General features: G+C 38.0%; 4 protein-coding genes across 4 annotated transcripts; 2 read left to right on the top strand and 2 right to left on the bottom strand.

Moving 5' to 3' along the window:
- The first annotated feature begins 11 nt into the window (after window positions 1-11).
- Window positions 12-2,031, top strand: LOC131795318 (mitochondrial potassium channel). The gene is made up of 2 exons (XM_059112900.2): window positions 12-782; window positions 1,318-2,031. Exons 1-2 carry the CDS (start codon window positions 122-124, stop codon window positions 2,010-2,012), a joined length of 1,356 nt encoding a protein of 451 aa, XP_058968883.2. The 5' UTR covers window positions 12-121; the 3' UTR covers window positions 2,013-2,031.
- Window positions 2,032-3,517: 1,486 nt separating this feature from the next.
- LOC131794536 (prolyl endopeptidase FAP) lies at window positions 3,518-15,585 on the top strand. Its single transcript, XM_059112057.2, has 27 exons — window positions 3,518-3,765; window positions 4,954-5,064; window positions 5,765-5,859; window positions 6,173-6,247; window positions 6,980-7,032; window positions 7,271-7,349; window positions 7,776-7,896; window positions 8,051-8,330; window positions 8,990-9,113; window positions 9,354-9,404; window positions 9,528-9,635; window positions 10,208-10,296; window positions 10,736-10,783; window positions 11,162-11,220; window positions 11,526-11,594; window positions 11,771-11,812; window positions 11,942-12,046; window positions 12,347-12,416; window positions 12,551-12,575; window positions 12,802-12,911; window positions 13,334-13,399; window positions 13,477-13,531; window positions 13,658-13,757; window positions 13,851-13,909; window positions 14,154-14,226; window positions 14,526-14,599; window positions 15,136-15,585. The coding sequence occupies exons 1-27, from the start codon at window positions 3,651-3,653 to the stop codon at window positions 15,244-15,246; spliced, it is 2,367 nt and encodes a 788-aa protein (XP_058968040.2). The 5' UTR covers window positions 3,518-3,650; the 3' UTR covers window positions 15,247-15,585.
- LOC131794801 (beclin-1-like) lies at window positions 15,577-25,397 on the bottom strand. The gene is made up of 14 exons (XM_059112359.2): window positions 25,137-25,397; window positions 24,284-24,360; window positions 23,906-23,964; window positions 23,737-23,818; window positions 22,686-23,080; window positions 22,020-22,103; window positions 21,148-21,208; window positions 20,955-21,043; window positions 20,668-20,739; window positions 20,392-20,430; window positions 19,227-19,269; window positions 18,887-18,936; window positions 16,721-16,777; window positions 15,577-16,267 (listed from the first exon to the last, which is right to left on the bottom strand). The coding sequence occupies exons 1-14, from the start codon at window positions 25,261-25,263 to the stop codon at window positions 16,162-16,164; spliced, it is 1,341 nt and encodes a 446-aa protein (XP_058968342.2). The 5' UTR covers window positions 25,264-25,397; the 3' UTR covers window positions 15,577-16,161.
- LOC131794791 (histone H1-gamma, late) lies at window positions 16,792-18,878 on the bottom strand. Its single transcript, XM_059112347.2, has one exon. The coding sequence runs from the start codon at window positions 18,340-18,342 to the stop codon at window positions 17,758-17,760; it is 585 nt and encodes a 194-aa protein (XP_058968330.2). The 5' UTR covers window positions 18,343-18,878; the 3' UTR covers window positions 16,792-17,757.
- Window positions 25,398-25,433: the final 36 nt, after the last annotated feature.

Here is a 25,433-nt window from a genome sequence, read left to right as displayed (position 1 = left end):
AACTATTTGAAAAATATTCCTTACCTCTCCTCCCTCAACATTGTCAGATTAAACCTTTTTTTTTCCTCGCCCCAGTCTTTTCTCGAATAGGGTGAAGAAACATGGCGGACCGATTGCACATATGAATCTTGAAAAAATTCCAAATTCTGTGACGGTTAGAATGTTATTCTCTAGACTATTGTTTCATACAAGCAGTCGATGTACCACACCCTGCTTTCAAATCAATGCTAAGACAAAGCAAATTATACGATTTCGATTCGTTCACGGGACAAATATTCTCAACAACCGTAACTTGCCTGATCAGTGGTTCTCGAAGATTTCTAATGCCGTTTCCATCAAGAGTGAACGTGCGGTGAAAAATTCTTACGAGAAAGTTGGCGGGCTCTTTCAAGCCTTGGATGATCTTTTAGGGATCTCCGATGTACAAGAAGCTCAGACAGGTGTGAAAAAGGCAGAAAATGAATTTATGTCTACCCGGGGTAAAGTGCAGTCCGCGAAATCAAACCTGAATTCAGCGCAAGAAAAGCTAAGGGACATTCGCTGTAAGTTAGACCGGATTCCTCGAGACGACGAACGTTATCTAGCTTTAGCGACAGAAGAACACAAGGTTCTGCTGGAGGAAAAAAAGTTGAAAGGTGAATACGAAGATTTGGAAGCTGTGGAAAGAGACCAGTTTGCAATCCTGTCAGGAGCTGTGAGGGACTCCCACGAGAAAGAAAGGGCAAGAGTGGAAAGGACTAAACACTGGTCTGTGATTGGCTCTATTAGTGGTGCCGCACTTGGTAAGTATGCTGGCCCTAAGTCCTATCACTGTGAATAGTTATCAAAAGGGTATTTTTCCTCAAAAGATTGATATACTTTCAGGCTGAAAAATGGTAAGATGTTATGAAAATGTAAACCAGGGAATATAGTTTGATTTAACTAGAAATTCTCAAATCTAATATTATGAGAAATTTATTGCAGACAGTAGGGAGAATTGATATTCAGATCATGGGAGTGAAAGCTTGGACAAAGAAGATCTGGCATAAAACAGCGCACCTGGGCCAGTCTTAAGGGTGTGGTAGAAGTCAACAAGATTGAATATACAAAGAATCACTTTCAAGTGCATTGCATGCAATTTTATAAGCACTTGTCATGCAGCAATATTGCAGTAGTAGAGCATTTTAGTTTTGTTGTGGCTGTACAACTCTAATAGGTCCAGTGAGTATATATTTGCAAGTTAGTTAGGAGACTGAGCTTTCAGATCTTAGGAGTCTAAGAGGTAAATAACTATGATTTGTTGTAATTTTACCTGTTGACATTTTCCTTTATTTTCAGGAATCTTAGGCTCAACTCTGGTGAACTACATCCGCTTGAAGCAAATCAAGAACTCCATCAAGGAAACTGGGAAAACATTGATAGGAAAGACTGATGAGCTTGCTGATCTGGTAAAAGGACAGGAAAATCAAATAGGGAGCCAGACAAATGATTTAAAGGAATCTTTATCTACACAAAGTAAATTATTAGAGCAAAAATTTGAAGAGTTGGCAGGCTTGTTAAACCTACTTACTCTAAATTTAATTTCGGATCCTTTAAAGGACTTGGGAATCCATGTTCAACCAGCTTTGGATCCTGAGCATTTTAAGAGTGCACACTCTCCCATGAGTCAAAACCAAGGTAATATTGAAGAGCTGATAAACAGTGTTGTATCAAGAATTGACTCAGTTCTAGAGGTCTTGAAAATTGATCAGTACGAAATGAAGGAAGATTTGAAGACATTACAACAAAGCATAGTTACACTCGACAGTTCTGTTCTTTACTGCAAAGAGAGAACTGTTGAGGAGCTAGACAGACTTGTTAAGTCCATTAAAGATAGGTCTCTTTCTACCAGTGACTCTGTGGAACCTTCAACACAGCATGTACCTGACAAATTTGCTGAAAATACACAGTGGTGGATCAAGGCAAGTACATTTACATCACTAGTATGTACTGCATTGACAGCTTCTGTTCTTCTAAATGAATTTTTCAAATAAATGAATAGAAATCTTAGGTTATGACTTGTAATAAATGTATACTGAACTAAGGTGTTAATTTTGTTTTATATTTAAGTCCTCTCTTTAACCCTATGCACCCTTCATCAGAACGTATATTCTCCATACTGTTCTCTATACATTTCCTAAGGTTCTTACAAGGAGAAACTGTTGAACAATCAAGAGCTTCTTTGATTAGTGATCATTTCCTTTATTCTCATGACCTTAATGCGTGATTCAGGGGTGATATTGTAAGGAGAAATTAGCTGCTAGTCACTCATGGGGGTCAATGGGTTAACCCCTGAGAATAATAACTATTTGCTGGTAATTTCTTTTAACAGAATCATTCCTGAATATTGCTAAACACAGAACAGTATGGAGAACTTGCATAATGATGTTAGGGTGTAAAGAAGAGCTTTAAGACAGGTTGGAATGTGTAAAGTTATACTTGGTCTTTATTTTCAAAGTGTGCATCAACACTTAAAAAGGAGAAAAATGTTTTAAATCATCTGCTATTTGTAAATTTACATTCTTACTCTGGAAGATAAATCTTTACACTCTGACTTTTCTCAGAGCTTTTGTGAACTTGTTGTTGTTCAGACCTCAAAAATCACACTACAATCCGGGATGTCTTTTAGATTTGTTCTGACCTCTGGACCGTTTTATTTTCTCAGTGGGAAAACTATTGTCTGTAAATTGAATAATTGTACGTAAAACAATATCGATAAACCAAATCAGAAATTTTTGGCAATTCTGTCAGTGGGGTACCGGAAGCAATCTGCGACAGGCGCTGGTCAAACTACATTTGCGTTTCAAGTTGTGTCACTGTCATGGCGGAATCGGCGGATAGAAGTTCGGAAAACTGTCTGAAAATGCGGTTTAAACGTAGCTGGAAAATTATTCTTGCAGTATGCCTGTCATCGTTCCTAGCTTTGTTTGTTATCGTCGCAATCGTAGTGACGAGAAATCAAGACAGTAAAGAAGCCAGAGGTAAGCCTTGAAAATACAGTAAGTTTGTTTCCACTTTATATTCTGTATTAGTTCTTTTCTTGTTAATTTTTTAATAACGTTTCATATAACAGTGGACACCCAAGTTGAAGGTTGTCACGCTTTTACGATAGGAGTCTTGTCGCTGAAAATTTGCAAATTCGTGCATTGCAATTTTGCGTCCGCCATGGTATTAAAAAAAGGCAAGGCAAGAAGTACATGTGTGAGACTGAAAATTAATAGTAGAAGGAAATTCAGAGAGTAAGAAAGTGATCATTTTAACAAGGAACAGGTGGCTTTGAGTATGCATGCATACTTCTACGACAATTTCTTAGAAAATGTTCGTCTAAAGTAAAATCGAGAACATTACGACCTCAGCTTAAAAAAATTTAAGATTTTTTTTGTCATTTGACTGTGTTTTCTTTCCAAGAATTGACTCAAAGTTTAATTCTAGATGTGAGAAAATTGATTACAAAGGTTATTGCGTGACCCGATTCGAGACAACTGCTAGACACCACAGCAGAGACGCCACACGGCAGTATCTTGTTTCATTTGACGGGCAGTTTTCTTTCGAAGCGTCCGATTGCTGTCATTAAGTTTATTCTTCTTTGTTCGATCAGTCGTTCGAAACGTTCTTCAGTTTACTTCACAAAAATGCGTACCAACTCGCAAGTTTTTAAGTTCGGTATACCACTTATTGTTGTAAGTGTGCTCGTTGGAGTTGCAATGATTATGGCCATCACTCTCTCCGGGAAACCGAGAACAAAAGGTGAGTTACGCAAGTGTACGTCGAGATAATGCCAGGTATTTACTTACGCTGCTTATGGACCTACCTTTAACGAAGCGTTGCCTCTGCCCGGGGAAATCGCACACTAGCTTTATTTCTCACAGTTCAGAGACTTGTAAAGAGTCTCTGAATGAGCAACATTGACGAGAAATTATCTTCTAAGGTGCATACCCTCAACGGTCCCTCCCCACCCTTGTAATTTTATGTGAGTGTGGGTGTATGTTTCCCTTTATTTTATAAGTCTTGGATGCAGGTTTGTTGTGATTTTGCTTTGTAGTTCGATAGATCTGAAATAAAGACACAGCAAATGCAACATGACGTATTTTTGAGGGCGAGCTAAGATTCGGATTGTTTTCTCAAACTGTGAACACGATCAAAACACCCCCTAGCTAATCCGTGTAAAATGTTTCACTGCTCTAAGTTAGATTCTGTTGTTTGTCAACCGGGTCCACTATGCTCGGAGCGTCTCAATCCCTTCATAAAACTATGACTGTTTAAGTGTTATTTTTAAAATGTTCGGTTGAGCAAACAGTTTCTAAAATATTTGGGTTATGAAAAGATGGTTACATTGTTGATGGTTATGCACAACTGGCGCTAAACGGAGTTAATTTCTTTAGATTTACCTGAGAGTAACAATCTGTCTTCTCTTCTTATCTTGTTTCATATCTGATCTGGTGGCATGGCCTCTATCGTAGTGTATTTTAATCTCTTTTAGAATAGTTAAGCAAACGAAATCTCATTTATTTACCTCGGTGTTACCACGGCCACACACAGTTGCGCCAGTATGGTCATGTAACGCCAAATGTCACACAACGCTTTTACACACGGTTAAGTTACACTCAAGCCTTGAGATCCTTTTCATTTCAAGTGTAAAAAGAATGGTTCGATTTCGATGGAAATTCTTAGCAATCGACTCAGAAGAATGAAGTTTAGTAATTATTTTTAAACTAAATGGAATCTAGTTTTCAGTTTAAACAAGATATTGAAAAGTCGTTTTCAAGAGAGCTCTCTGCGTCAATGTGCGGCGTAAGGACTGGCCTGCTTGGTTTCGCAGTTTGCGTTGTAACCAGACAACGACTGCTAAAAAGACTTTCCCAAGGTTATCCAGTTTAGAATAAAAATTTTGAAAGTTTTTACATCTTATATATATACACACATATTCTTTGGCAGCCACTGAGGCACCCTGCGGAGGATCAGAAACTCTCAAGAAGAAGTTCGGATTTGACGACATTTTCAACAGCTACTACTCTTACTCCACATTTCCTGTCCGATGGAAGACAGGTGAGTGCAAAAAAGCCACAAAACGATTCAGGAGGCACTCACGTTAAAGATTGTAAAGAGGATCAGGCGAGAAGTTTTAGTCGGGGGAGATATTACATTAGTGTCTTTAGGGACGTACCTCGTTGTTTTAGTACGGAGTGGGGTAGCATAAACACCAGATCTCTCCCTCCCTGGAAGGGAGGGAGAGATCTAGAAACTGAATAGAAAATTGGAAGAAGACCTGTTTGAAACCGGGGAAACTGAATAGAAAATTGGAGGAAGAAGGGAAACATGAGGTGCAAACCTGAGCCAAATAACTGTGGGAAATAGCACAACTCAATAAGGTAATGGTTTGGAACAGATCTGTTCTTATCTTCTTCTGCTTCTCGCTTCAAATACACAACTGTCTTTACAACTAATAGCTTTATTTTTTATGTCCCTCCTTTCAAATTTTTCCTTAAATATAAAATAAATTGTTAAAAAAAGAAATTTCCCGCTTCCCCTCTCTCTCTTTCGTTTCTTTCTTCCCATTTCCTTCCTACTCTGGCTATTTTTTCTGCCACTTTTCAACCCAATTTTTGAAAAGTTTTTCGCTGAACGTGCCATGATGCAAAAATTACACCTGCGTTTACTCGATGTTCAAAAGCTCATTAAAGCTTCTTTTGCTTATTTCTACATCATCTAGAATATAAACTTCTGATGAATTCATTTGTTTCCTCAGACGACGTGTATATCCGATATTCTGGGGGCAATTTGACTGAGACTAGTCTTTTAAGAAACGACACGGTACCTTTTTCTGATTTTAAAAAAATATTGGTAAGTACACATAACTAGCTAGTTTCCGTTCCTTCTAACATTTTTACCTGTTACAATAATTGTTGAAAGTCTATATCTAAGGCGTTTCCTCCGTACCAAAACGGCCTGTGATGAACATGTCACGCAAGGAGAAAAGTATACTTTGTCACACAACGTCTCGAAAAAGGTGACTATACTTTCTGTCAAGCTGTCACGTACCCAGTTATTTACGAGGAAGAACTCAATTTACCTTTTATTAACTGTTTCAGTTTGGTTTGATGTTGCAAGAGGGCAAATGTGAATCACTTAAGTTGTTTATTTTTTCTCATGATAGGACAATTTCAACGTTTCTAATTATTGGATTTCGTCTAATGGAAAATGGGTTCTTTTGGCTTCCAACAAGAGAAAGGTATAACCCATAAAATATCATGTATTTCTTTCTCGTCCTCAATCGATCGGATGATTAAATGGGTCCGTGATTTGCAGCGGTTTCGCGTGCGGTACAAGCTTTACTCTTTTTATAAAAACTCGAGAAAGGTAAACTCTTCCTACGCCAAAAAGTCACTTACGTAGGCTGTTTTTATCGTTCACCGAGTTTGCATAACTCTCGTATCTCAGATACAAGAGAGTTATGCAAGAGGTTCTAAATTTGGGTTTATGCTCGAGCAGATCCCAGATGACACAGGCTACCAACTTAGGGCGACTTGTAGAACTTTGTCTTTTTAAGAGATTTGAAGGGCTACACACCACAGACTTTTGAGATCAGAGCCTTCAGACGATCAGTAGTTCAGTTAACAGTACAGCTTTGAGCCTTATCCATGCGTAAAAGCAGGTTAAATGACTTTCTCCCATGATACCCGGAGTACGGTGTAGCTCGCCAACGATTTCCATGTAGCTTAGTAGGGCATCTAACCGTAAGGGGCTTCGAGTTCACACAGGACTCCCAAAGTTTTATTCGTCCCACGCTCGAGACAACTTTGAATATTATCCTTTAGAAATACAACCATCACTGTTCTTCGCCCCACGCTTGAGACAACTTTTAATATTTTACTTTAGTAATACAACCGTCACCGTTCAAGAAGCTAGTTTAACTTGACTTTCAGGCAAAAGAGTAAAATATATTTTAATGTTTTTCTTTCAGTTGTATCGGAGATCTTTTTTTGCTGATTACTATGTGTACAACTTTGAAAAGGGGTTTGTAGAGAAATTTTTTTAACAATTGTTTATGATAGAAAACAGATCCAAAAACTACCCTCTTTTGTTATCTCCTCTTAGTTTTTACTTCGCATTCCAGTTTAGAGTCATTAGGAAAAAGCTTTGTAACTGGAATTCCGAAGTACCATGTTTTCTTAAGAACATAATAAGAAATTTGACTATGATCCCTATTCTTAGTTAACGCCACTTAGTTCAGTTTTGTCTACCTTCGTTTCAGATCAACTTTTCGAGTTATACCACCTGACCCAAATAAACAGATTCAGTTAGCTATATGGGGAAACAATGACACCTCTATAGTAAGTAATCTCTAAAGAATCAGAATCATTTGTATGCGTATACCTCGAACTTGTCTTACCTATTTCGTGCCATTTATAAAAGAACAGCGGAAAATAAGATGACTTCTTTCAGGCCCATAATTCCTCTAAGTTATTGATGTATCAAAAAGCCTACTGCTCCCAGCATTGATCTGTTCAACCACCTCATGTTTCCCGTAAATTCAGTGTCGCAATAATTTTAGCGTCGTTTATTAGAGTTTTACACTGTTAATTTTCCTAACCGGCACTTATACACCAATTTACCCCCTATAATGGTAAGAACCTCTATCCCCACCCTTCTCCCCGATATTTTTATCAGAAACTGACACTCCTGAGGAGGGGAGGGGGTCGGAAGATTGTCTGACGCTCTCAATTTTATAATACTTCTCACAATTTTCTGACTGAAAGGGCTTTGTACAAGATAATAATATTTACTGGTTGGACAAAATTGGAGGCACCGTCCATACCATAACTGACAACGGAAAAGAGAACGAGCTCTTCAATGGCGTCCCTGATTGGGTTTACGAAGGCAAGTAATATTTGACTGTTTAACACTCGTTCCTGTCTACTTTGTAGTGGTCTGTGTAAGTTTCTCCATAATGAGCATTACATAGAGCGGTGTGGACGTTGACTTAAGTTCTCGTGAACTTTCCTAAAGACACCTTCTTAACTTTCATTCATAGAGGACGTTACGTCCACAAATGTAGCCATGTGGTTCTCCCCAGACGGCCGATACCTGGCTTACGCACAGTCTAATGATACTCAAGTAAAGTGGTTTTCTTACCTGTGGTACGGTAAATACTCTGATATGTACACCACAGTGAAGAAGATAGCTTACCCCAAACCTGGCTCACCAAATCCCGTTGTAAAAATCAAAATGGTGGACTTGAACAAGCTGCCATCGAATAAAAGCCAAGTACCTAATATCATGGACTTAAATCCACCAGCTGATTTTACAAATGTGTAAGTGCTTCATTGCTTGTTACGAACAGCTACGTGAGATTTGTAGGTATATGATGTGAGAGATGAGATGTGAGATATGAGATTTCAGCTTTGAGATATGAGCTTTGAGATATGTGATATGAGATGTGAGATATGAGATATGAGATATGAGATATGAGTTATGAGGTATGAGGTATGAAGTGTGAGGTGAGGTGTGAGTATATATACGAGATACGAGATACGAGATATGAGATGTGGTGTGAGGTGTGAGATATGGGATATTGGATGTGGGATGTGCTTCTATGAGATATAAGATTTGAAATTTGAATCATGGAAAAATGTAGATACATGTATATTTACGTCGGCTGAATGGTCAGTACCCACCTAAAGATGCCCTCTTTCCTCCATTCGTCCCCATTCTCCTTAAGCCCCTTCCCTCTTATCTAACCTTCTGCTCCCTTCTGCATTTATCCTAATTTTCCATTTATCCAAGAAATATTTGATCCCAGGAGTAACATTTCATCGTGTGCTTTGATCGTATGCGAAGAGAGGAGAGATCTGGGTAGGACTGTTGTCGGTAGTAGTGACTGAAGTTCGACAACTTAAACGGAAGTCATCATCACAGTCGTATGTTTGTCTCTGGGATATTCTCATGTTTGAGTGATCTCTTTTTTTATCAGAGAACATTACTACACCAACGTGGGATGGGCGTCAAATAGTAAAGTGTTAGTTTGGTGGCTGAACAGAGTTCAGGACACTTCTATTGCATCCATCTGTGACGCTCCATCCGGGAACTGCGCCGAGGTAACAACATACAACGCATTCTCAGATGATATTACGTCTTTAAATGTAGACAAATTTTTCGCGTTATTTCTGCACAAACAATTCCTGCTTGTTGCACTTGTGAGGCTGTAGGTAAAAACTATCGGTCAATGAATCAATTCCTACATATAGTTCACGTCATAAATATTGCGCCCGGAAATTCTCTTTTAAGCTATTTTATAATTGTTATTTCTGTTGTTTTTTAATCATTTTTTCTTTCAGAATCAAAGAACTCAGGTGACAAACGGTTGGGTGGATACCAAAACATACCTGGTAGGTCTGTTAGCTAGTTGTGCCATCAATGTCGTCGTGAAATATTTTCTAAATGTAATCACTCTGCGCCCCACGATTAAACATAGGAAATGTGAAATGACTGATAACTACTGTTATTTACAGCCCCCGAACCCGTGGTTCTCAAAAGATGGCTCTTATTATGTGACTCTCATACCTTCACCACAAGGAAACGATGGAAGCTTCATTCATGTAGCGCAAGTCATGGTCACTGTAAGTACTGATGAACTTAACCCTTTAACTCCCAAGATCTGATCGTTACTTCTCCCTTCTAGTTACTACACATTTCCTTGTAAATTGGTTACGAGAATTTAGTGTTCGATCAAGTTAATGTCTCGTACCTGATGAGTTTTAATATTCTTATTACCTGTTTGCTGAATAATGTATGGATATTGTAGGGAGAAGTTACGTGTTAATCACTTCTGGGAGTCAAAAGGTTAAATAGGTTCGGTGAACGGCTGAGAAATTTAGGTTTTTAAGAAGTGAGCATGTGCAGTTCTGTAAGGTCTTCCTACTAAGAATCCGTTGCGAATTAAGTGAAAGGTTTTCCTTGGGGAAGGGTTGAAGAGAAGCCAACAAAGGCGACAAGGAGAGCCAAGATTGTCTTACTGGCACTGGTATGGTTTTTTTTGAAAAGAAAAAGTAACTACTCCACATGGGTCTGTATCTCCTAACTCGCAGTACAATATTGAGTTGCATTGACCAATATTGATCAAATCAGAAAGGAAGAACGCGAGCGTTTTCATGTAGTTTGTTTGTTTGGTTTTTTTCCATTACATTTACAGCCTTCAGGGAAAGACAACATCACCTTCCTCACCTTTGGAATATGGGAAGTCGTCAAAATTTTGGCGTTTAAGAAAGACACCGAAACAGTGTAAGTCATTCTTGAATTCTTCTACTCATTTCTTTTGTTTCGTGATCTCTCTCCTTGTTTTATCTCGTTTTATTTCCTAATTTCCTCGTTTCATTACCTACTACATCGTTTACTTTGTTTCACTGAGTGCTTAAAGATATTAAGAACTGCCTCTTCGTTTATTTTTATACCATATTCAGTCCATCACGCACGGCTGATGGAGTGCCAACTTAGGTTATTTGGCGATAGAGAGGACAAATTAATTATTTTTCTTGGTTGTGAGGCGCATCCCATTTTTTCCCCTGCCACCTCACCCCGTGCAAAGAGAGTAGATTTGTCATCAACGAAATGTTTGTTATAGGGGTTTATTGATCGAACTTGGCAACTTAACCCCGAGTTTTAGCGCGGAATTTGATGATACTTATTTTTTTTTCTTGATAGTTCTTATTTTAACCCACAGGTATTTTCAGAGTGCAGAAACATCGCCTAGAGACAGACATATTTACAGGTAGAAGTCAATAATTTTGTAATATTTTTACAAGTCGTATGCACTTTTTCAACTCTCGTGTAATTGAACACACAACCAATACTGATCTGTCTCTCTCCGTCACTCAACAAAATGCTCTCGATCAGCAAAATCGACTCTAGAAGTCAGCATATAAACGCCTTTGAACTCATTACGTGGCAGAGCTCGTCCTAGGTCTCATCGTAGTTATCGTATCCAAGTTTTTGCGCAGGTTTTACGTCTGTCTAATCGTAAACACTGTACTTGTTGTATTCAGTGAAGGTCGCACCATGAGTTGATCAAATATCGCAGGAAATCGGCGTGGATGACGACAGGAGAGAGAATGACTAACGTTTGTTTTTCTTATCCGTCACTTAACAGTGTGAATGTAAAAACGAAAGAGAAGAAATGTCTGTCATGCTCTTTGCCTTGGGCCGAAAGTAAGTAAATCATCCAATTTAATGCTTAGAAGGGTACATCAGGGTTTTTTTAATTCATGGGAAAGAAACGAAATGTCAATTTTACCTTAAAATAATCAATACTTTACTTTCCTGTCAATGCATCTCTTTGCTAACTTAAAGGTACACTGAGAAAACTCAGTCTTAGCGGTATCACATGCATAGTCACAAATCCAGTATGCAATAAGTGTAAGCTTGAGCTACAAAATCGTCGAAATCCCTTGAAGACAAGCTCAAACAATTTTCTCTTTCTCTTAAATCTGGCTATGTGTTTTTTCTTTTCTTAGATGGGGACTGCAAATATTTTACAGCGAGCTTTAGTCTCGAAGCCAGCTGGTACATTCTAACCTGTTACGGTAGGCTCTCAACAAATGGCTGACTTTCACTTAGAAATGTTGGAAAAGAAATCTGCTCCATGAATAGTACAATCAAGAATAATTCGGTGATTTACTTAAGACAGAGTCTGACAGACTGTCTGAAATATTCTGGTTTATGATAATGTAGGTACGTTTTTCTTTTCTTTTATTCCCAGGACCGAATGTTCCAAGGGTCACTTTACACAAAACCAACTCCTGTGAGTAAATTCTTTAGTTCTTGTTCATCAATTAAGCTATTGAAAGATTTCTTAAGGAACTGCCTTCATTACCTAAGTATGTGCAACGTTTCTTCTGTATTTGGTCTGATAAAATGTGCTTTCTTTCAGCTACTTGGTACAAAGATCTAGAGATGAACAGGGCGTTAGAAAAAAAAATGTCTGAACTTGCGACACCAAAAAGAAGAAACTTTAAGATTCCCGCTGGAAAATACGGTAAGATTCTGTATCTGAGTAATTGCATACCTACCCCTCCCGTAACTCAACCCTAAATTGTCATCCGTTGTTGGGTTAGGGGAGGGGTAGGTGCGCAGCTGCTTAGATACTGACATTGATTCGTCAAACGAACGCACTTCTGTCGAACAGGACTGACCAAAAAAATTTTGTCGTACACATTCGCATAGATTCTCAGTTGCAGGTGAAATTTTTCTGTTTAATTTGATATTTCAGCCATTATTTGGTGTAGGGGTGTTTTGATAATAATTTTCTTTGCTTTGTCTCATTTTTATTTTTCAGATTTACTAGCCACTGAATTTCTCCCTCCAAACTTTGACGAAAATAAGAAATATGCAGTTCATTTTGAGGTGTAAGTAAATTTTGTCTTTAAACTTTGGATCACTCCATCACTTATTTATGAGGCGTGGAAATTCTCGAGCGCTTTAACCTAATTCGGTTCAATCTGTTTTGTAAATAGCTCTCAAATATTTTTTTCTCTGTTAGGTATGGAGGTCCTGGATCACAAAGGGTTTGTTTCAAGCAACTATTTGAAATCATTTTTTTCTGGGAAGTTGTGGATAAATCGTGCCTGTGGAAACGAGAAACGAAATGTCTTATCCAATAACACCACTCTGTAGCCTGAGCGAGGTCTTGAACCCAGACCGCTCAGTCTGAAGTCTTCCCAAGCGTAGCGTTAGGTTTCTGCGCTATTACAGTCTTGATTAATTGGTATGAATTTATTTTTCGTGTTTCAGGTTACCGAGCTGTTTTTTAAACAACTTGGCTGGATTGCCTATTTGGTCAGTAACTTTGATATTATTGTGGTAATGGTGGACGGGCGAGGGACTGGAAATAGAGGCGAAAGGTAAGTGAAAGTTAGTGAAATACTGATATCATTATCACCTGACCTCATCATCCTCGTATCCTTCATGTACTCTTCTTTTTTGTGTGTCTGATTCTTCGTTCTTCTCCTCTTCATCTTCCTCGATGTCATCGTCGTTGCCGTCCTCGTGGTCTTCATCATTATAACTCTAGCTCGTCATCTTGATTGCTGTCCTCGTCATTCATCTTCCTCTTCATTTTCCTCCTCATTTTCTTCATTAATATTTCAATCATCATCGTCCACCTCATCGTCAGGATAAGCTAAAGATCATTCTTTTCCTTCTCTTTTTCCTTCTCCCAATCATCCCCTTCGTCAACTCTATCAACATCAGCGACAACTTTTCACTAACTTCCCTTCTTCATCCTCATTCGCAATTTACTAAAGAAATGTTTGCTCTGTTCTAGTTTCAAACAAGCTGTTTACAAGTTACTTGGAGAATATGAAGCGCAAGATGTCATCACGGCTGGACGGTAAGACGCTGAACAAAGCCAACTTCTATCTTGTTGCTGACAAACAAAACCAACTTATACCTTGTTTCCTTACACAGGTACATGCAAGAGAAGAAGTACGTCGATCCAAAAAAACTATCTGTCTGGGGCTGGGTTGGTATTTACGAGCTATTTCCTGTACAACGATCGATTAACCTTAATGTATTAACAAAGAAAACGTTTGAGGTCGTTCTCTCCGATAGCCTTTACAAATTAATCTTCTGGTTGCTTTTTCCTTAGTCCTTTGGCGGCTTTTTGACAAGTTACGTCCTTAGCAAGAATTCCGGTGTATTTAAGTGTGGGATTGCTGTGGCACCTGTCACAGACTGGAGATACTATGGTAAGGAAACGTCGTTTGCGTGACCGAAGCTATGTCACCGAAGGAAACGAAATGTTACTCTCCTTCAAACATTTGCTGTGGTGTATTTTATAGATTCAGCTTACACAGAGCGCTACATGGGTGTCCCAAAGGATAACGAAGCCGGCTACAGAGTAAGTTTTATGACAGTCTTTTATCATTTCTCTCTAGGTTGAATTTAAAAGTACTCTCCAGAGAAAACCAAATTGAGAAATGATTTGCGTATTAGGTATGATTTAACTTCACCAAAGCGCAAATTTATGCTATTATATCGTCTTCTAAAAGCAGAGAGGGAAGCTATGAATAGTTTAAAAGTAGTAACATATGTTTACAGAAAACAAGAGCTAATCGTCGATTGATAATCTTGATATTTCTTAGAACACATCGCTACTCTCCAGGGCTGCTCAATTTTCCAACGTAGACTACCTCATAATCCACGGTGCTGCGGATGGTAAGGATGTGATAACAATAATACTTTTGATTTGTGCAATTCAGTTAAAAATCCGCAAGGGCCAATGAAGTCAGCCTTCCATTTGATACAACTAGTTACGAGTGTTGAAGGACAACATCTTTGTCAATCGTAATGACCTGTTTAAGAGCCTGTACACCATAGCATCTTAAATTTCATTTTTTTTGGTGTGGCTCACCGTGTTTTGTAGATGGATACGTAAGTAATAAGTGAAATGCGATGTGAATTTTTCTGTTTCTCACTTATTTTTTGGTTGTTTGTATTTTTTTTTTCATAAATAGACAATGTCCATTACCAGCACACAGCACAGATGGTAAGAGCACTTACTGAAGCAGAGGTCAAGTTCAGAGTTCAGGTGAGACCTGTGCTTAACTCTGTGGGCGCCGGAGGAGACAGGAAGTGCTCGGCACACTTTCGGTTCCCTCCGTTGTACCCCCCGCTAAGTCGTCGTCCCCAGCCGCGAGCATTTCGTTGCGCCCACGATCTTCTCGACACAGGAATGCGGATGCACCGATTTCTGTGACAAGGGATCGAGACTAGAGGCACTACAGAAGCGTACATATCAGAAGAAGCAGATCTTGTGGTTTTGTGGAACTGACGATTTCGTAAATGACTTTATCTGCCTCTCTAACGTTCGGTAGCTAAGAAGCAGCATTGATCAGGTTTCAGCCCCACCTTGGATGGGGTGCTTGTTCACCTCAGTTAGCCTCTCGCTCTCGCCCACTCCCCCCCCCCCCCCCCCATATTTTACACTCTTAGAAGAAAAAAATGCAACGTCAGTGTTAGTGTGATGCAAAACAATACCGACCCAAGGGTAAAATGTTCTCCCTCGTTCCGTGTTGTATTCCGCAGTGAATCGCCATGACTTCGTTTCATGTCTTCTTTCCGCAGTATTACACCGATAAGGATCACGGGATAGTTGGATTTCATACGCGGCGCCATCTTTATCGCCTCATGACGAATTTCCTCACCAGAAGCCTGGGTCTCAACCAATCAAAGTAGTAGTTTTTCCTTATAATCATCTTCAACTTTTTTCTTTTCCAGTCATTCTATCAAAACACGCCTTTTTCTGGATCATTTTTATGATCGTCCAAGATTTTAATTTGGAAACAAATCAATCATGATTGAAGTGAAAGTATAGGGTTCACATTGTACCGCATTACTCGATATAATTTGCACAAGTTGGTATACGCAAATGAACAAAGATTGTAAAGATTATAACGATAAGATTTATCGCCAGCCATCCTGCCAATCTTATATCACTCGAAAAAGAGAAGATACGAAAATGTAAACACGTGCGTTACTTCAAATTTATTCACGTACAACAAGATGTAAAACAATAGTTTTTTATTCTTTTTTGTAGAAACTCCCTTTTTTGTCGATAAAAGAAACCGCTACATAGATACATACGACAAACATGCCTTCTTTTTATTTTGTTTGTCTCGTTTATTTTTTTTACTTCTCCTTTTAGTTTTTCCTCATAAGGATTAAAAGAGGAAGATTTTTGTTGTCTATGTGAATGTGTTTTTTCCTCTTTTTCAAGCATTAGTTAATCAACATATAATTTTTGGTTTCAACAGCAATACTTTGTGAAATAAGTAAGAAGGCGTGGAATTCTCAAAACTGAAAGTCGAAGAAAGAGGAATCGTGGTCACAAGAAAGAAGAATTCATGTTTTAAGATTATGACTACAAGAGTTTGAATCGTTCGCTCAAGCCTTGTGAAATGCTTTCAAAAATATCTACACTGTGCTCTTGAGAATCTGAAGTTTCTTTCTTTAAAGAGTGTTGTTTCTATTAATTTCTTCAAAAGCAAACTTCAGACTACAAGAGCAATTATTCAAAGTCAACTGATTCTGTGTTCGTACATTATAAACTTCTTGCAGAAGTGCATTATCCAGACTGACCGCTAGTCTAAGTCACTTTTCAGTAAACTGGGACGAGACCCACGCCAGTCCCCATTTCAAGTTAGTCAGCACGAATTTTAGCGCCTTGGTCCACTGCTCCTCGGAGTTGAACTGAATTCTGATGAGACAAAGAAAAAAACCAGAGGCGTAATGACACTTGTCTCAGTAAACTTCTGCGGTGGAGAAGTGCTAAGCATATACAGACAGGTAGTGATTTTGAGAAATTTTCCTTTGATTGTCGAAAGTAATCTGGAAAAGCGTTGGTTTTGCTTTACTTCGCCGTGTGGTAAGCCACAAAACTCACGCTATCCTCTCAACCAATCAGATGCAAAAAAACCAAACGCATCTCCGTCACTCGCCTTTTACCGCGCTTTAGGCAGTTTGAGTTCTCCTTGCCTCCTTGTGATGGCATTCTCTTCTTTGATTGGTTGCTGTAATTACTTCCGTTTTTGCTTAACACTTAATCGAAACCCGCTCTGAACCAATAGTTTTGAGTCATTCAGACAGCAAAATTGGTTTACTTTTTCCATTGTTTCCCTTGCCCTTCCTCAAAAAAATTCCGCCAACTTACTTTATGGAAAAAGCTCCGCCGTTGCCACTTGAATCATGGATTTTGCCTTTTTCCATCCTGAAACGAAAGATACTGGATTATATCTTGCTTTAGGAAAACAAGACAAACGAATGAGACCAGTAAAATAGTATGACTTTGTAAAAGCACGTATATGTGCAGGCTTTGAACTTATTCATTTCCACTACAGATTTTATTGATTGATTGATTTTTTTTACATCTCTCCAAAGCCTCGCCGTCGATCTTTGGCCAATCGTAAAAGAGACTGTGACAACATTGCAAGCCACGCGCTTGTTAATCGCACGTGCAGTATTGACACTGATTTACCAGAAACTTAAAAAGTAAAACTGTCGCCTGAAACACACAAAAATTAAGCTTCTTGGAAATAGAAATCGATCCAAATCGTTTGATTCCGTAAAAATTTTCCACGAAAAGTTAGGAAAAAGTCCGTCAATGAAGACGCCTCAGGCAGTATTTGTTAAGCGTTGAATGCCGCTTAAGTATCGCGCGCGCAACCTTGCGCTTTTAATTTACAACAAAGACACGACAAAAAATTCTTAAAAATTCTGTCTATGGCAAAGTTTTGGCAGATAGCTCCAAACGCGCACAAAATCAAGGTGCGCGCAAAAAAAGGCCACGCGCGCGCCGACCTATAAGTACACCACCCAGGCATAATAACATAAGTGCCTCCTAATTAAAAATTTTGGAAATTAACTGATTGTTGTCGCTTCTTCGTTAGGGAAAAGTTAGTTGCCGACTTTTCTACTTGTAAACTCATCGCTTTTTCTTTCCCCCATATTTATAGAAAATCACACACCAAACAAGTCTTCGCCTTCACTGTTTAATCAAAGTTTTCTTGTGTGTACAATCCTTTTAAAAAAAAATTATGATGATAAAACCGAGGATCCTGTCAACTTCGCTTACTAACAGTTCTTCAGCGTTTAGGCGTTTGCTGTCATGAGATTGTAGAGACAAAGTCTTTGAGTGTTTTAAGAAGGGAGACGAAAAGACATCGCAGTTTTGTTATACTATCAGTAAGTTCACTTGCGGGCGGATCGTCGCCTCCTGCGAACCTTGGTCGTCTTTTTGGTTCCTTTGTAGTATTTCCTCTTTGCGACGCGCCTTTTGGCCGGGGCCTTGCGCTTTCGGATCACTTTCTTAGCCTTTTTCGCCTTCTTAGCCTTCTTAGCCTTCTTGGTGACTTTCTTCACCGATTTTCTGCCCGGACTCTTCGACTTAGATCGAGAACGAGATCGGGATCTAGTCTTCGAGGTTGACCTTGAGCGAGAACGAGATCTAGAGCGGGACTTCGAACGAGATTTGGAACGCGACCGTGACTTGCTGGAAGTAAGAACAACTTTAAACAAAGCTCCATTCTTCACCAGTGATTTTTCTTTGACAGCGCGCGCCAACGCAATTCGTACTTGAAAAGGTGTAACTCTCTTTGAACCACGTTGCGTGAGGAGGTAGGCCATGATAGCTTTCGCACTTGAACCATTGCGGTCTTTCAAGGCGGCGATGGCAGCCAACACCTTTGCGCTTGTAAGAGGGGGCCTCTTGACTGCCTTCTTCTTCTTGGCTAAGGCTGATTTCTTAACAACTCGTCGGGTTTTAGCTTTGGCCATCTTTGAACTGTCCTTGCGAATTTTTTCACGGAGCGCAAAAAGTACGTCTGAACGGCTCGCGGACTTGCAGCAAATGACTTAACCAGGGGGGTACACGTCATAAACATAACGACCAATTAACTAGTTAACCGTTGGTCATTAGGTTAATTCAATGAGAAATTAGTGACGCAAAAGTTACGTCACGAATGTTCGTTACCAATTAGTTCGGTTGGAGGCAAATATTTAGTGACGTGTGCTTGACGTAATGAAAGCATAATACCAATTAGTCACGCAATCGTGAGCGTTAAACAATGCGTGACACCTGATATTTGCGTTCGCAAAATCCGAATAAAATTGAATCCGACTCTAGGTTTGAGCCTCAAAATTTACACACAAGCGATCTACTAATTAATCAAATCGCTGACAGAGCCTTCCATAAATTATACCTGCACATACGAGCAAAAATTACTCAGGACTTTCCAAAAACATCAAATCTTTTACCAAAATATAGATCGGGAGAGACAAAAAACGCTTTCAAAATTGTTTTATTGGTGCACTCTCTCACCTGTATGGAAGGCAAAACCTCTTGTCCACTTTTTCAACAGCTTCTTTAAACTAAGGACGCAAATAACAGCAGTTTTCGACTAAGCGTGTTAAGATATTGCTTGTAAAAATGGCGCCCAATAACGACCGTTTGTGAGATTTTCTAATTAAACAAATCCTAAGGATATTACGTTTCTCTATGTGAAAGAAACGCTGCACACCATTTCTCCGACAGTTAAACAAAAGATTAAGTTACGTTTTCAAAACATTTTTTTTTTGTTAGGGTCTGGGTTTGATCGCTGGATTACTGAACCCAGAGAAAAATGTTGTTATTTCAAATTTGTAATATTACATTCATGTACCTGCTGTAAACAGTCTAAAAATCCAACCATTGCTTGATCAAACCTGTATAAAATACACCAGAGTTAAAAAATTTTAGTAAACAGAGCACTTTAGTGAAAGACCACCATTGGATAATTCTGTTGAATAATTTCAAAAGTTTGCGACTGGGGAGGGAAAACGATAATTTCATGATCCCTTTTCACTCCTCGAAACTCACTCTATTTTTATCATTGTAGGTTAACTATTCGTATTAAGATCGATGCTTGCAAAATATAAACAATGTTCTTCAAAACTTCACCAATCACAACCGAGACTAGAAATATTTTTGAAAGGACTCCCAAGTCTACATTGTTACGACCGGCCAATCACCGTCCGTTCTCATTTCCAAACAACCAATCAGCGAACAAAAGGCTGGTAAGCGCGCATTCCCGTGGCGGGAAAACTTTGGTCTTATACGACAAACACGAGCATTTTAAATATTCTTACAACAAGAAAATGTTTTCCACTTGAGCTCAGCTGTTATTTACTGAATATTTCAGAGTTGAAGTCTACTAAATTGGTTTCTAATGTTGGAAACCAAAGTTGAAGCACGAAATACTTCATCTTAAGAGTTCCACAGCGAAAGAATACAAGCAAAGTAAGTCTAAATCTGGTGATTTAGTGTTAACAACTGAGTTGAAAACGTAAATTGGCCACCGTAAAGAGTAAAACAGCTGACGTTTCGAGCGTTAGCCCTTCGTCAGAGCGATTGATTAAGTCTAAATCTGATGACTGAGTTGTACAAGTAATGAAAACGTCAAAAGCGTCATGGAACACGATTTCAGGTACGTCTACAATTTATGAACTGTGTAACAGTCATTTCAGTGGATAAATATCTTTGAAAGCTCTATCTGGACGGAGTCGGATTACTTCAAACTCTCGCTAACTTAAATGACTTTCACGATTCAAAAATATGCAGACATGATTTACGGAGGCGGCTGTTAGAAGTTGCAAACATCTCATTCCATTATTTATTGAAAACAATTCACGATCTAAGGGTATTCCTATATTAAAAGAGATTAAACCAGGTATATAAGGTTCTTCCTTATTTGACATTTGATTTCGTGAATTTCGTTCTTAAAGCTGTTAGGTAGTTTGTCACGAAGCAGATCAACAAGAGAAACTTTACATTCACGTGTCACTTACTTTGTGTCCCAGAAGAATCTAAATCCTCCAGATCCATATCTGTTGAAAGGAAATTTGGTAAACATTACTGATGTACTTATCTGTTCGAACTTTATATGCTGGTGAAAAAGGATAAGTTAAGTCTACTCTAATTCATAACCAAAAGCAAATGAGTTGCTAAGTTGAGTTCCAGTTAAAAAATTAATTAAATCATTAAATTTTAAATATTATTTTCAATAGGATATGGTGTAAAAAATGGTAAAATATGGTCATAACAGAGAAATAAGTATGACTTACAATGGAAGATCCTTTGATTTGTCTGTCAGTGATTCTAGATAGGAATTATTTCCATAAGGAACCAAACGATATCTATAATGTTTGAGAGATTCAATAAAATGAAGGTAAATGTCTCAAACAGCATAAGAAGATCAATGAAAAATTTCTTTAATTTTGACTTCTCTGTCAGAATTTTGAATTCATAATTGATTTATTATAAAACAAGAATTTCTATCAGACACTTCTCAGTTTTATGCTCCAAATATTCTCGAAATGTTTCACTAGGAGTGCTCTTCCTTACGACTTACCTCTCAAATGTTAAGTTCATCTTTCGGGCTAGAGAATGCAATAATAAGACTGTTTGACCCCAAGCAGCATTGATTTCACTCCACTCAACCTATAATAAATGACACACATATAACATATATCATTACTTGTAATGTTTACAAAATTTAAAAAGACTAGAAGTACAATAGTTGCAGGGGTTACTGTAAAACTTACAGGTACACTTGGCAGCCGACCCAGTCTGAAGTTATTGATTGTTCCAAAGTGACCTTTGTGCCTACAAAGAGATCAGGTAGTGCTTGCATTATTACCTACAAATTAAATTGATTTATATACATTAGGAGAACTTTTAAATCTTACTATGCTCCTGACACTATTGAAAGGACCAAGTTTACAATGCACTCCATAATATAATACTGTGTCAACAATCTTTGCGGCTGATGAAATACAGGGTAATTTAGTATCTGTGTAAGACCTATTTTGGAGTATAGCTGTCAGGTTTTCCATTTTGCACAACCAGCCTACTTATCAGATGCCATGGAGAGGGTTCAGAAGTGTGTTCTGGCAATCATCTACCCCAACATCAACTACACAGACAGCTTGGACCTCAGTAGAATTTTAAAGCTAAGCAACAAGAGTTTAAAACCATGTGACAAACTATTCAATGACATTGTTACTGCACCCAGTCACAATCTTGGACATCTTCTACCAGAAAGACACATCCCAAGATATAATCTTAGACAGACTTAAGTCTTTGTCCCCCCAAGAGCAAAGACTTATAGATTTACAAACAAATTTATACCATTTTCAGTTGGAGTTTATAATGAATCCTGATATATAAATTATGAACTATATTTTCCAATAAACTTAAAGATATAATGCTCTGCTATAATGAACTGCCTAGATGTAAGGAAAGGCAACAAACTGACATATGCTGCTGAGAATGATTAGGGAGATTAAAGCATCTAGCAACCGGTTTGCCATACAGGAGGCAAGTAAACTTTATGGCCCATACTGTTTGGTTTTGTTTTGGTTTTTATTTTTCTAGTTTTGCTTTAGGACAACTAGGAAGTGAATTGTCAACTCACCAAATGTGAAAAGTACTGTTGAATACATTTGTCTTCTTTAATTTATCTAACTGTGCCTGAGCATATCTCATCTGATTATCAACACTACAAAGAAAAAAGACCTTACAGAAACAAATAGATAAACAATAATAAAAACAATACATAATATTTCCCATTAATTTCAGGCAAGATCTACTGGTAGACACAATGTTAGGTGTGTATAACTGCTTTAAAACTTATTTCTAACCAGATTCTCAGTGGTTTGGCATAAATAAAATAGAAGTAACTCATAGCACTTGTTAGGCTGTACATACATGTAGATCACAAATAACACCCAGCTGAAGTTTTCAGTTCATTTGTAATCTTGGTTGTACATTTGTTTTGGAAACCAAATAAAATAAGGTAGGTACATGTAAAGTCAGATAACTGATTCTATCAGGACTTAGTCCTGATTCAATGACATGAAATGACAGAGTAAAGCTAATTCTTGCTGGAATGGGACACTAGTCTATCAAAGGACAACCCCCTCCCACCCCTCCCTCTGCATTGTTTCAGGTTTCTCTTATAGTTTCCAAGAAGCCAGTTACACTGCCAATCCCAATTTGAAAGAGACAATACCACCTCAATCCTACTAAGCATTGCAGAATATAAAAAAGCTTCTAAAATAAACAATTAAGATGAACTTACCTCTGCTGCTCATCTTCAGATTCCAAAAGCTCCTTTTGATACTCACTGTATTCCATCCAATACTTGTTTTCCTCAATCTCCAACTGCTTAGATCTCTCTTTCTCTGCTTCAAGTTTTTCAGCCACTTTGCTTCTTTCCATTTCAATTTCCTCTAATTTCTTTATCAGTTCTTGCTCTTCCTTTCTAAGCTTTTCAAGTTCCTTTGACAAGGCCTCACCATCTAGTGATGGTTTGTCATTGAGCTTCTCAAAAAAAACTTTGTAATCTTTGAGTTCATCATCTGTGATCTTAAGCTGCTGGTCTAGTTGGTCTAATAAGGTGTCTGTACACTCCTCGCACAAAGGGTGATCAATAGTTGACTGTCCAGACATTATATCAAACAACTGACTGGTGACCTTCACAAATGAAAACAAACACAGTCATGTCTATGAAACTTTATACATTTGTTTGCATCATTCAAGGAATATATGCTGGTCAAACAGGAGCTGACATTTAGTTGTCATGATTTGATACAAGTCTGTCTAAGGTGTGTCCCTCACTGGACTGGTGTTTCTCTTAACAAGGTAACTTAGTTCTATCAACTGAGTTGATAATGTAAATTGGCCACTAAAGAGTTTCAAAGCTAATGTTTTTGAGCATTAGCCCTTCCTCAGAGCAAAAGCCATAAGAGCTACACAAATCAGCCCTTTGCTCTGATGACACATAAGCTTTGAAACTCATAATAGTTGATAATACCAGTAACACAGTTTCTTTAGAAACTTAACCCCTTCATTCACTGTTGTTTCTCTTAGTTAATTTAAGAGAAACTTCTTATTGCAGATGAAACAGATGGAGCACCTTATGCTGGAGCTTACTCACCATTTATTCACTCATCATTTTTGATAAATGACAATTTGCTGACACCAATTTAATTTCCAGAATGAATACCAAAAGAAAATGCATATACATTTGAGAAAGTCATATTACCGGTAAAGAAAGAAAATTACATAAGAAGTTACAAAACAAAACATCCTCCTTCATACCACTGTTATTAACTTCTGACTTACTGTACCTTAAGCCTGTGACTGAGGTTTTCTGTGTTAATTGGCTGCGAGTCTCCGATCAGAGTAAAACCACCCTCCAGTGACTGAAGCCTAAAAAGTCAGAGTGACATGTTAAAAAGCCATAAGAATTACACAATTTCAAGGATAACCAAATCTAAGTAAAAAAAGGAAATTTACCTTGCAGGAGAAATGATTCTCCTTATGACTGTATCATCTCCCTCTGTATTGACAGCAGTCTAGTAAAAAAATACCAAATTTATTATAAATGATTTTCAAACAAGGCAAACAGCCAATTATCTTGACAAAACTACACAAAATCTTTTTGTTGCCTGGGTTCATATTATTTCTCTACTGAGACAACCTACAAGCAATTATAAGGAGTGATTGTGGCAATCACTCTTTATACAGCAGCTTGTAAGCAGCTGTAACTATTTCAAAAACTTTTTTTAAGACAACAATAACCAGAAATTCCTTTAATCTGGATCATGCCACAAAACTTAAGTCTTAATGTACTTTTTACCCTGAGAAATGTAAATTCATAAGGGACAATTGTACCTGACATGAAGAAGGGTCATACTTCCCATTTGTGTCTTCTCCACCATCAGTCTGGGCTGCAAATTCAGGAAATGGAGCTGGAAATAGAAATCTCAGGATGAAACATTTTTATTTCCTTTTGATGCTAGAATGAGTCTAATATTTAATTATAAAAAAGTCAGTCACTACCCAGAGATGCCAACCTCTGGAAAACTTTCATCTGAAATCCTTCCTAAATTTGTAAATGGACTACTTCATCTCAGTCTCTCCCATGGGTGGATATTTTAATGAAAACATTACCTACACTTCCCTCATTACAAAGACCGCATTAAAAAAAATCAATTTCCTTGTACTGAGGAGATTTGGCAAACTGTGTGGGAGACTGGGAGATTATAATTACCCACCATGTAAACAAGAGACTCACGAGAGAAATATTATAGATTTGGTTACTAAAGCTGTCAAATGTGAAGGCAATGATTTTTTATAACTTGCATGTTTAGACAACAGTGTAAATCCCTAGAGGTGACAGTTAAGATTAGCACAATTACAATAAGCTTGAGCACAGCTGAAGTGATAAATACGTTTATACGCATGGGTAGAAGTTGATTGCCACAAGGAAATAAACACTTCGAGTTTTCCCACGTACAAAGTGCACTGACAGATAGTCAGTCTTCAAGAAATTTGTTGGCTCGATTGTTTTTCAAGGATTTGTACCTTAACAGTTAAATTTTAGTTGTGAGTGATATCTCAAGGATAATGAACGAAATTAATTTAAAGATCATGTTCTCAAATCTCGACTTTTTCTTTCTATTTTACGATTCAATGATCTCTATTATGATCCCCTGTTATTAGTTCAGCGATTATTGTATCTAACCTGTAAGCTCTGCGATCGTTTCCTCGTCCAAAGATAACAAGGAATGATCCAACTTCAAGGGTTGATAGCATCTCTGACACACAAAACCAACATGAGTTGTGCCTCTGCCTTCTCTTGCAGAAGCCATTGTAGTGACAATATCGAAAATCACTTTCTCTTATAAAGAAAGATATATAGTTAATATTTTTAGCTCTGATACATTTCCATTTGAAAGGATCCAGCCATAACATAAACAAAGTAGCTATTCGAAATCAAGTTAAAATGAAGTAAATTACCAGGCCTTCTCAATTAGACAAC

Source organism: Pocillopora verrucosa, chromosome 13 (assembly GCF_036669915.1).
Source record: "Pocillopora verrucosa isolate sample1 chromosome 13, ASM3666991v2, whole genome shotgun sequence".
Taxonomy (NCBI): domain Eukaryota; kingdom Metazoa; phylum Cnidaria; class Anthozoa; order Scleractinia; family Pocilloporidae; genus Pocillopora; species Pocillopora verrucosa.
The sequence above is the reverse complement of the archived record's forward strand: the minus strand, read 5'-3'. Positions and strand labels throughout refer to the sequence as shown.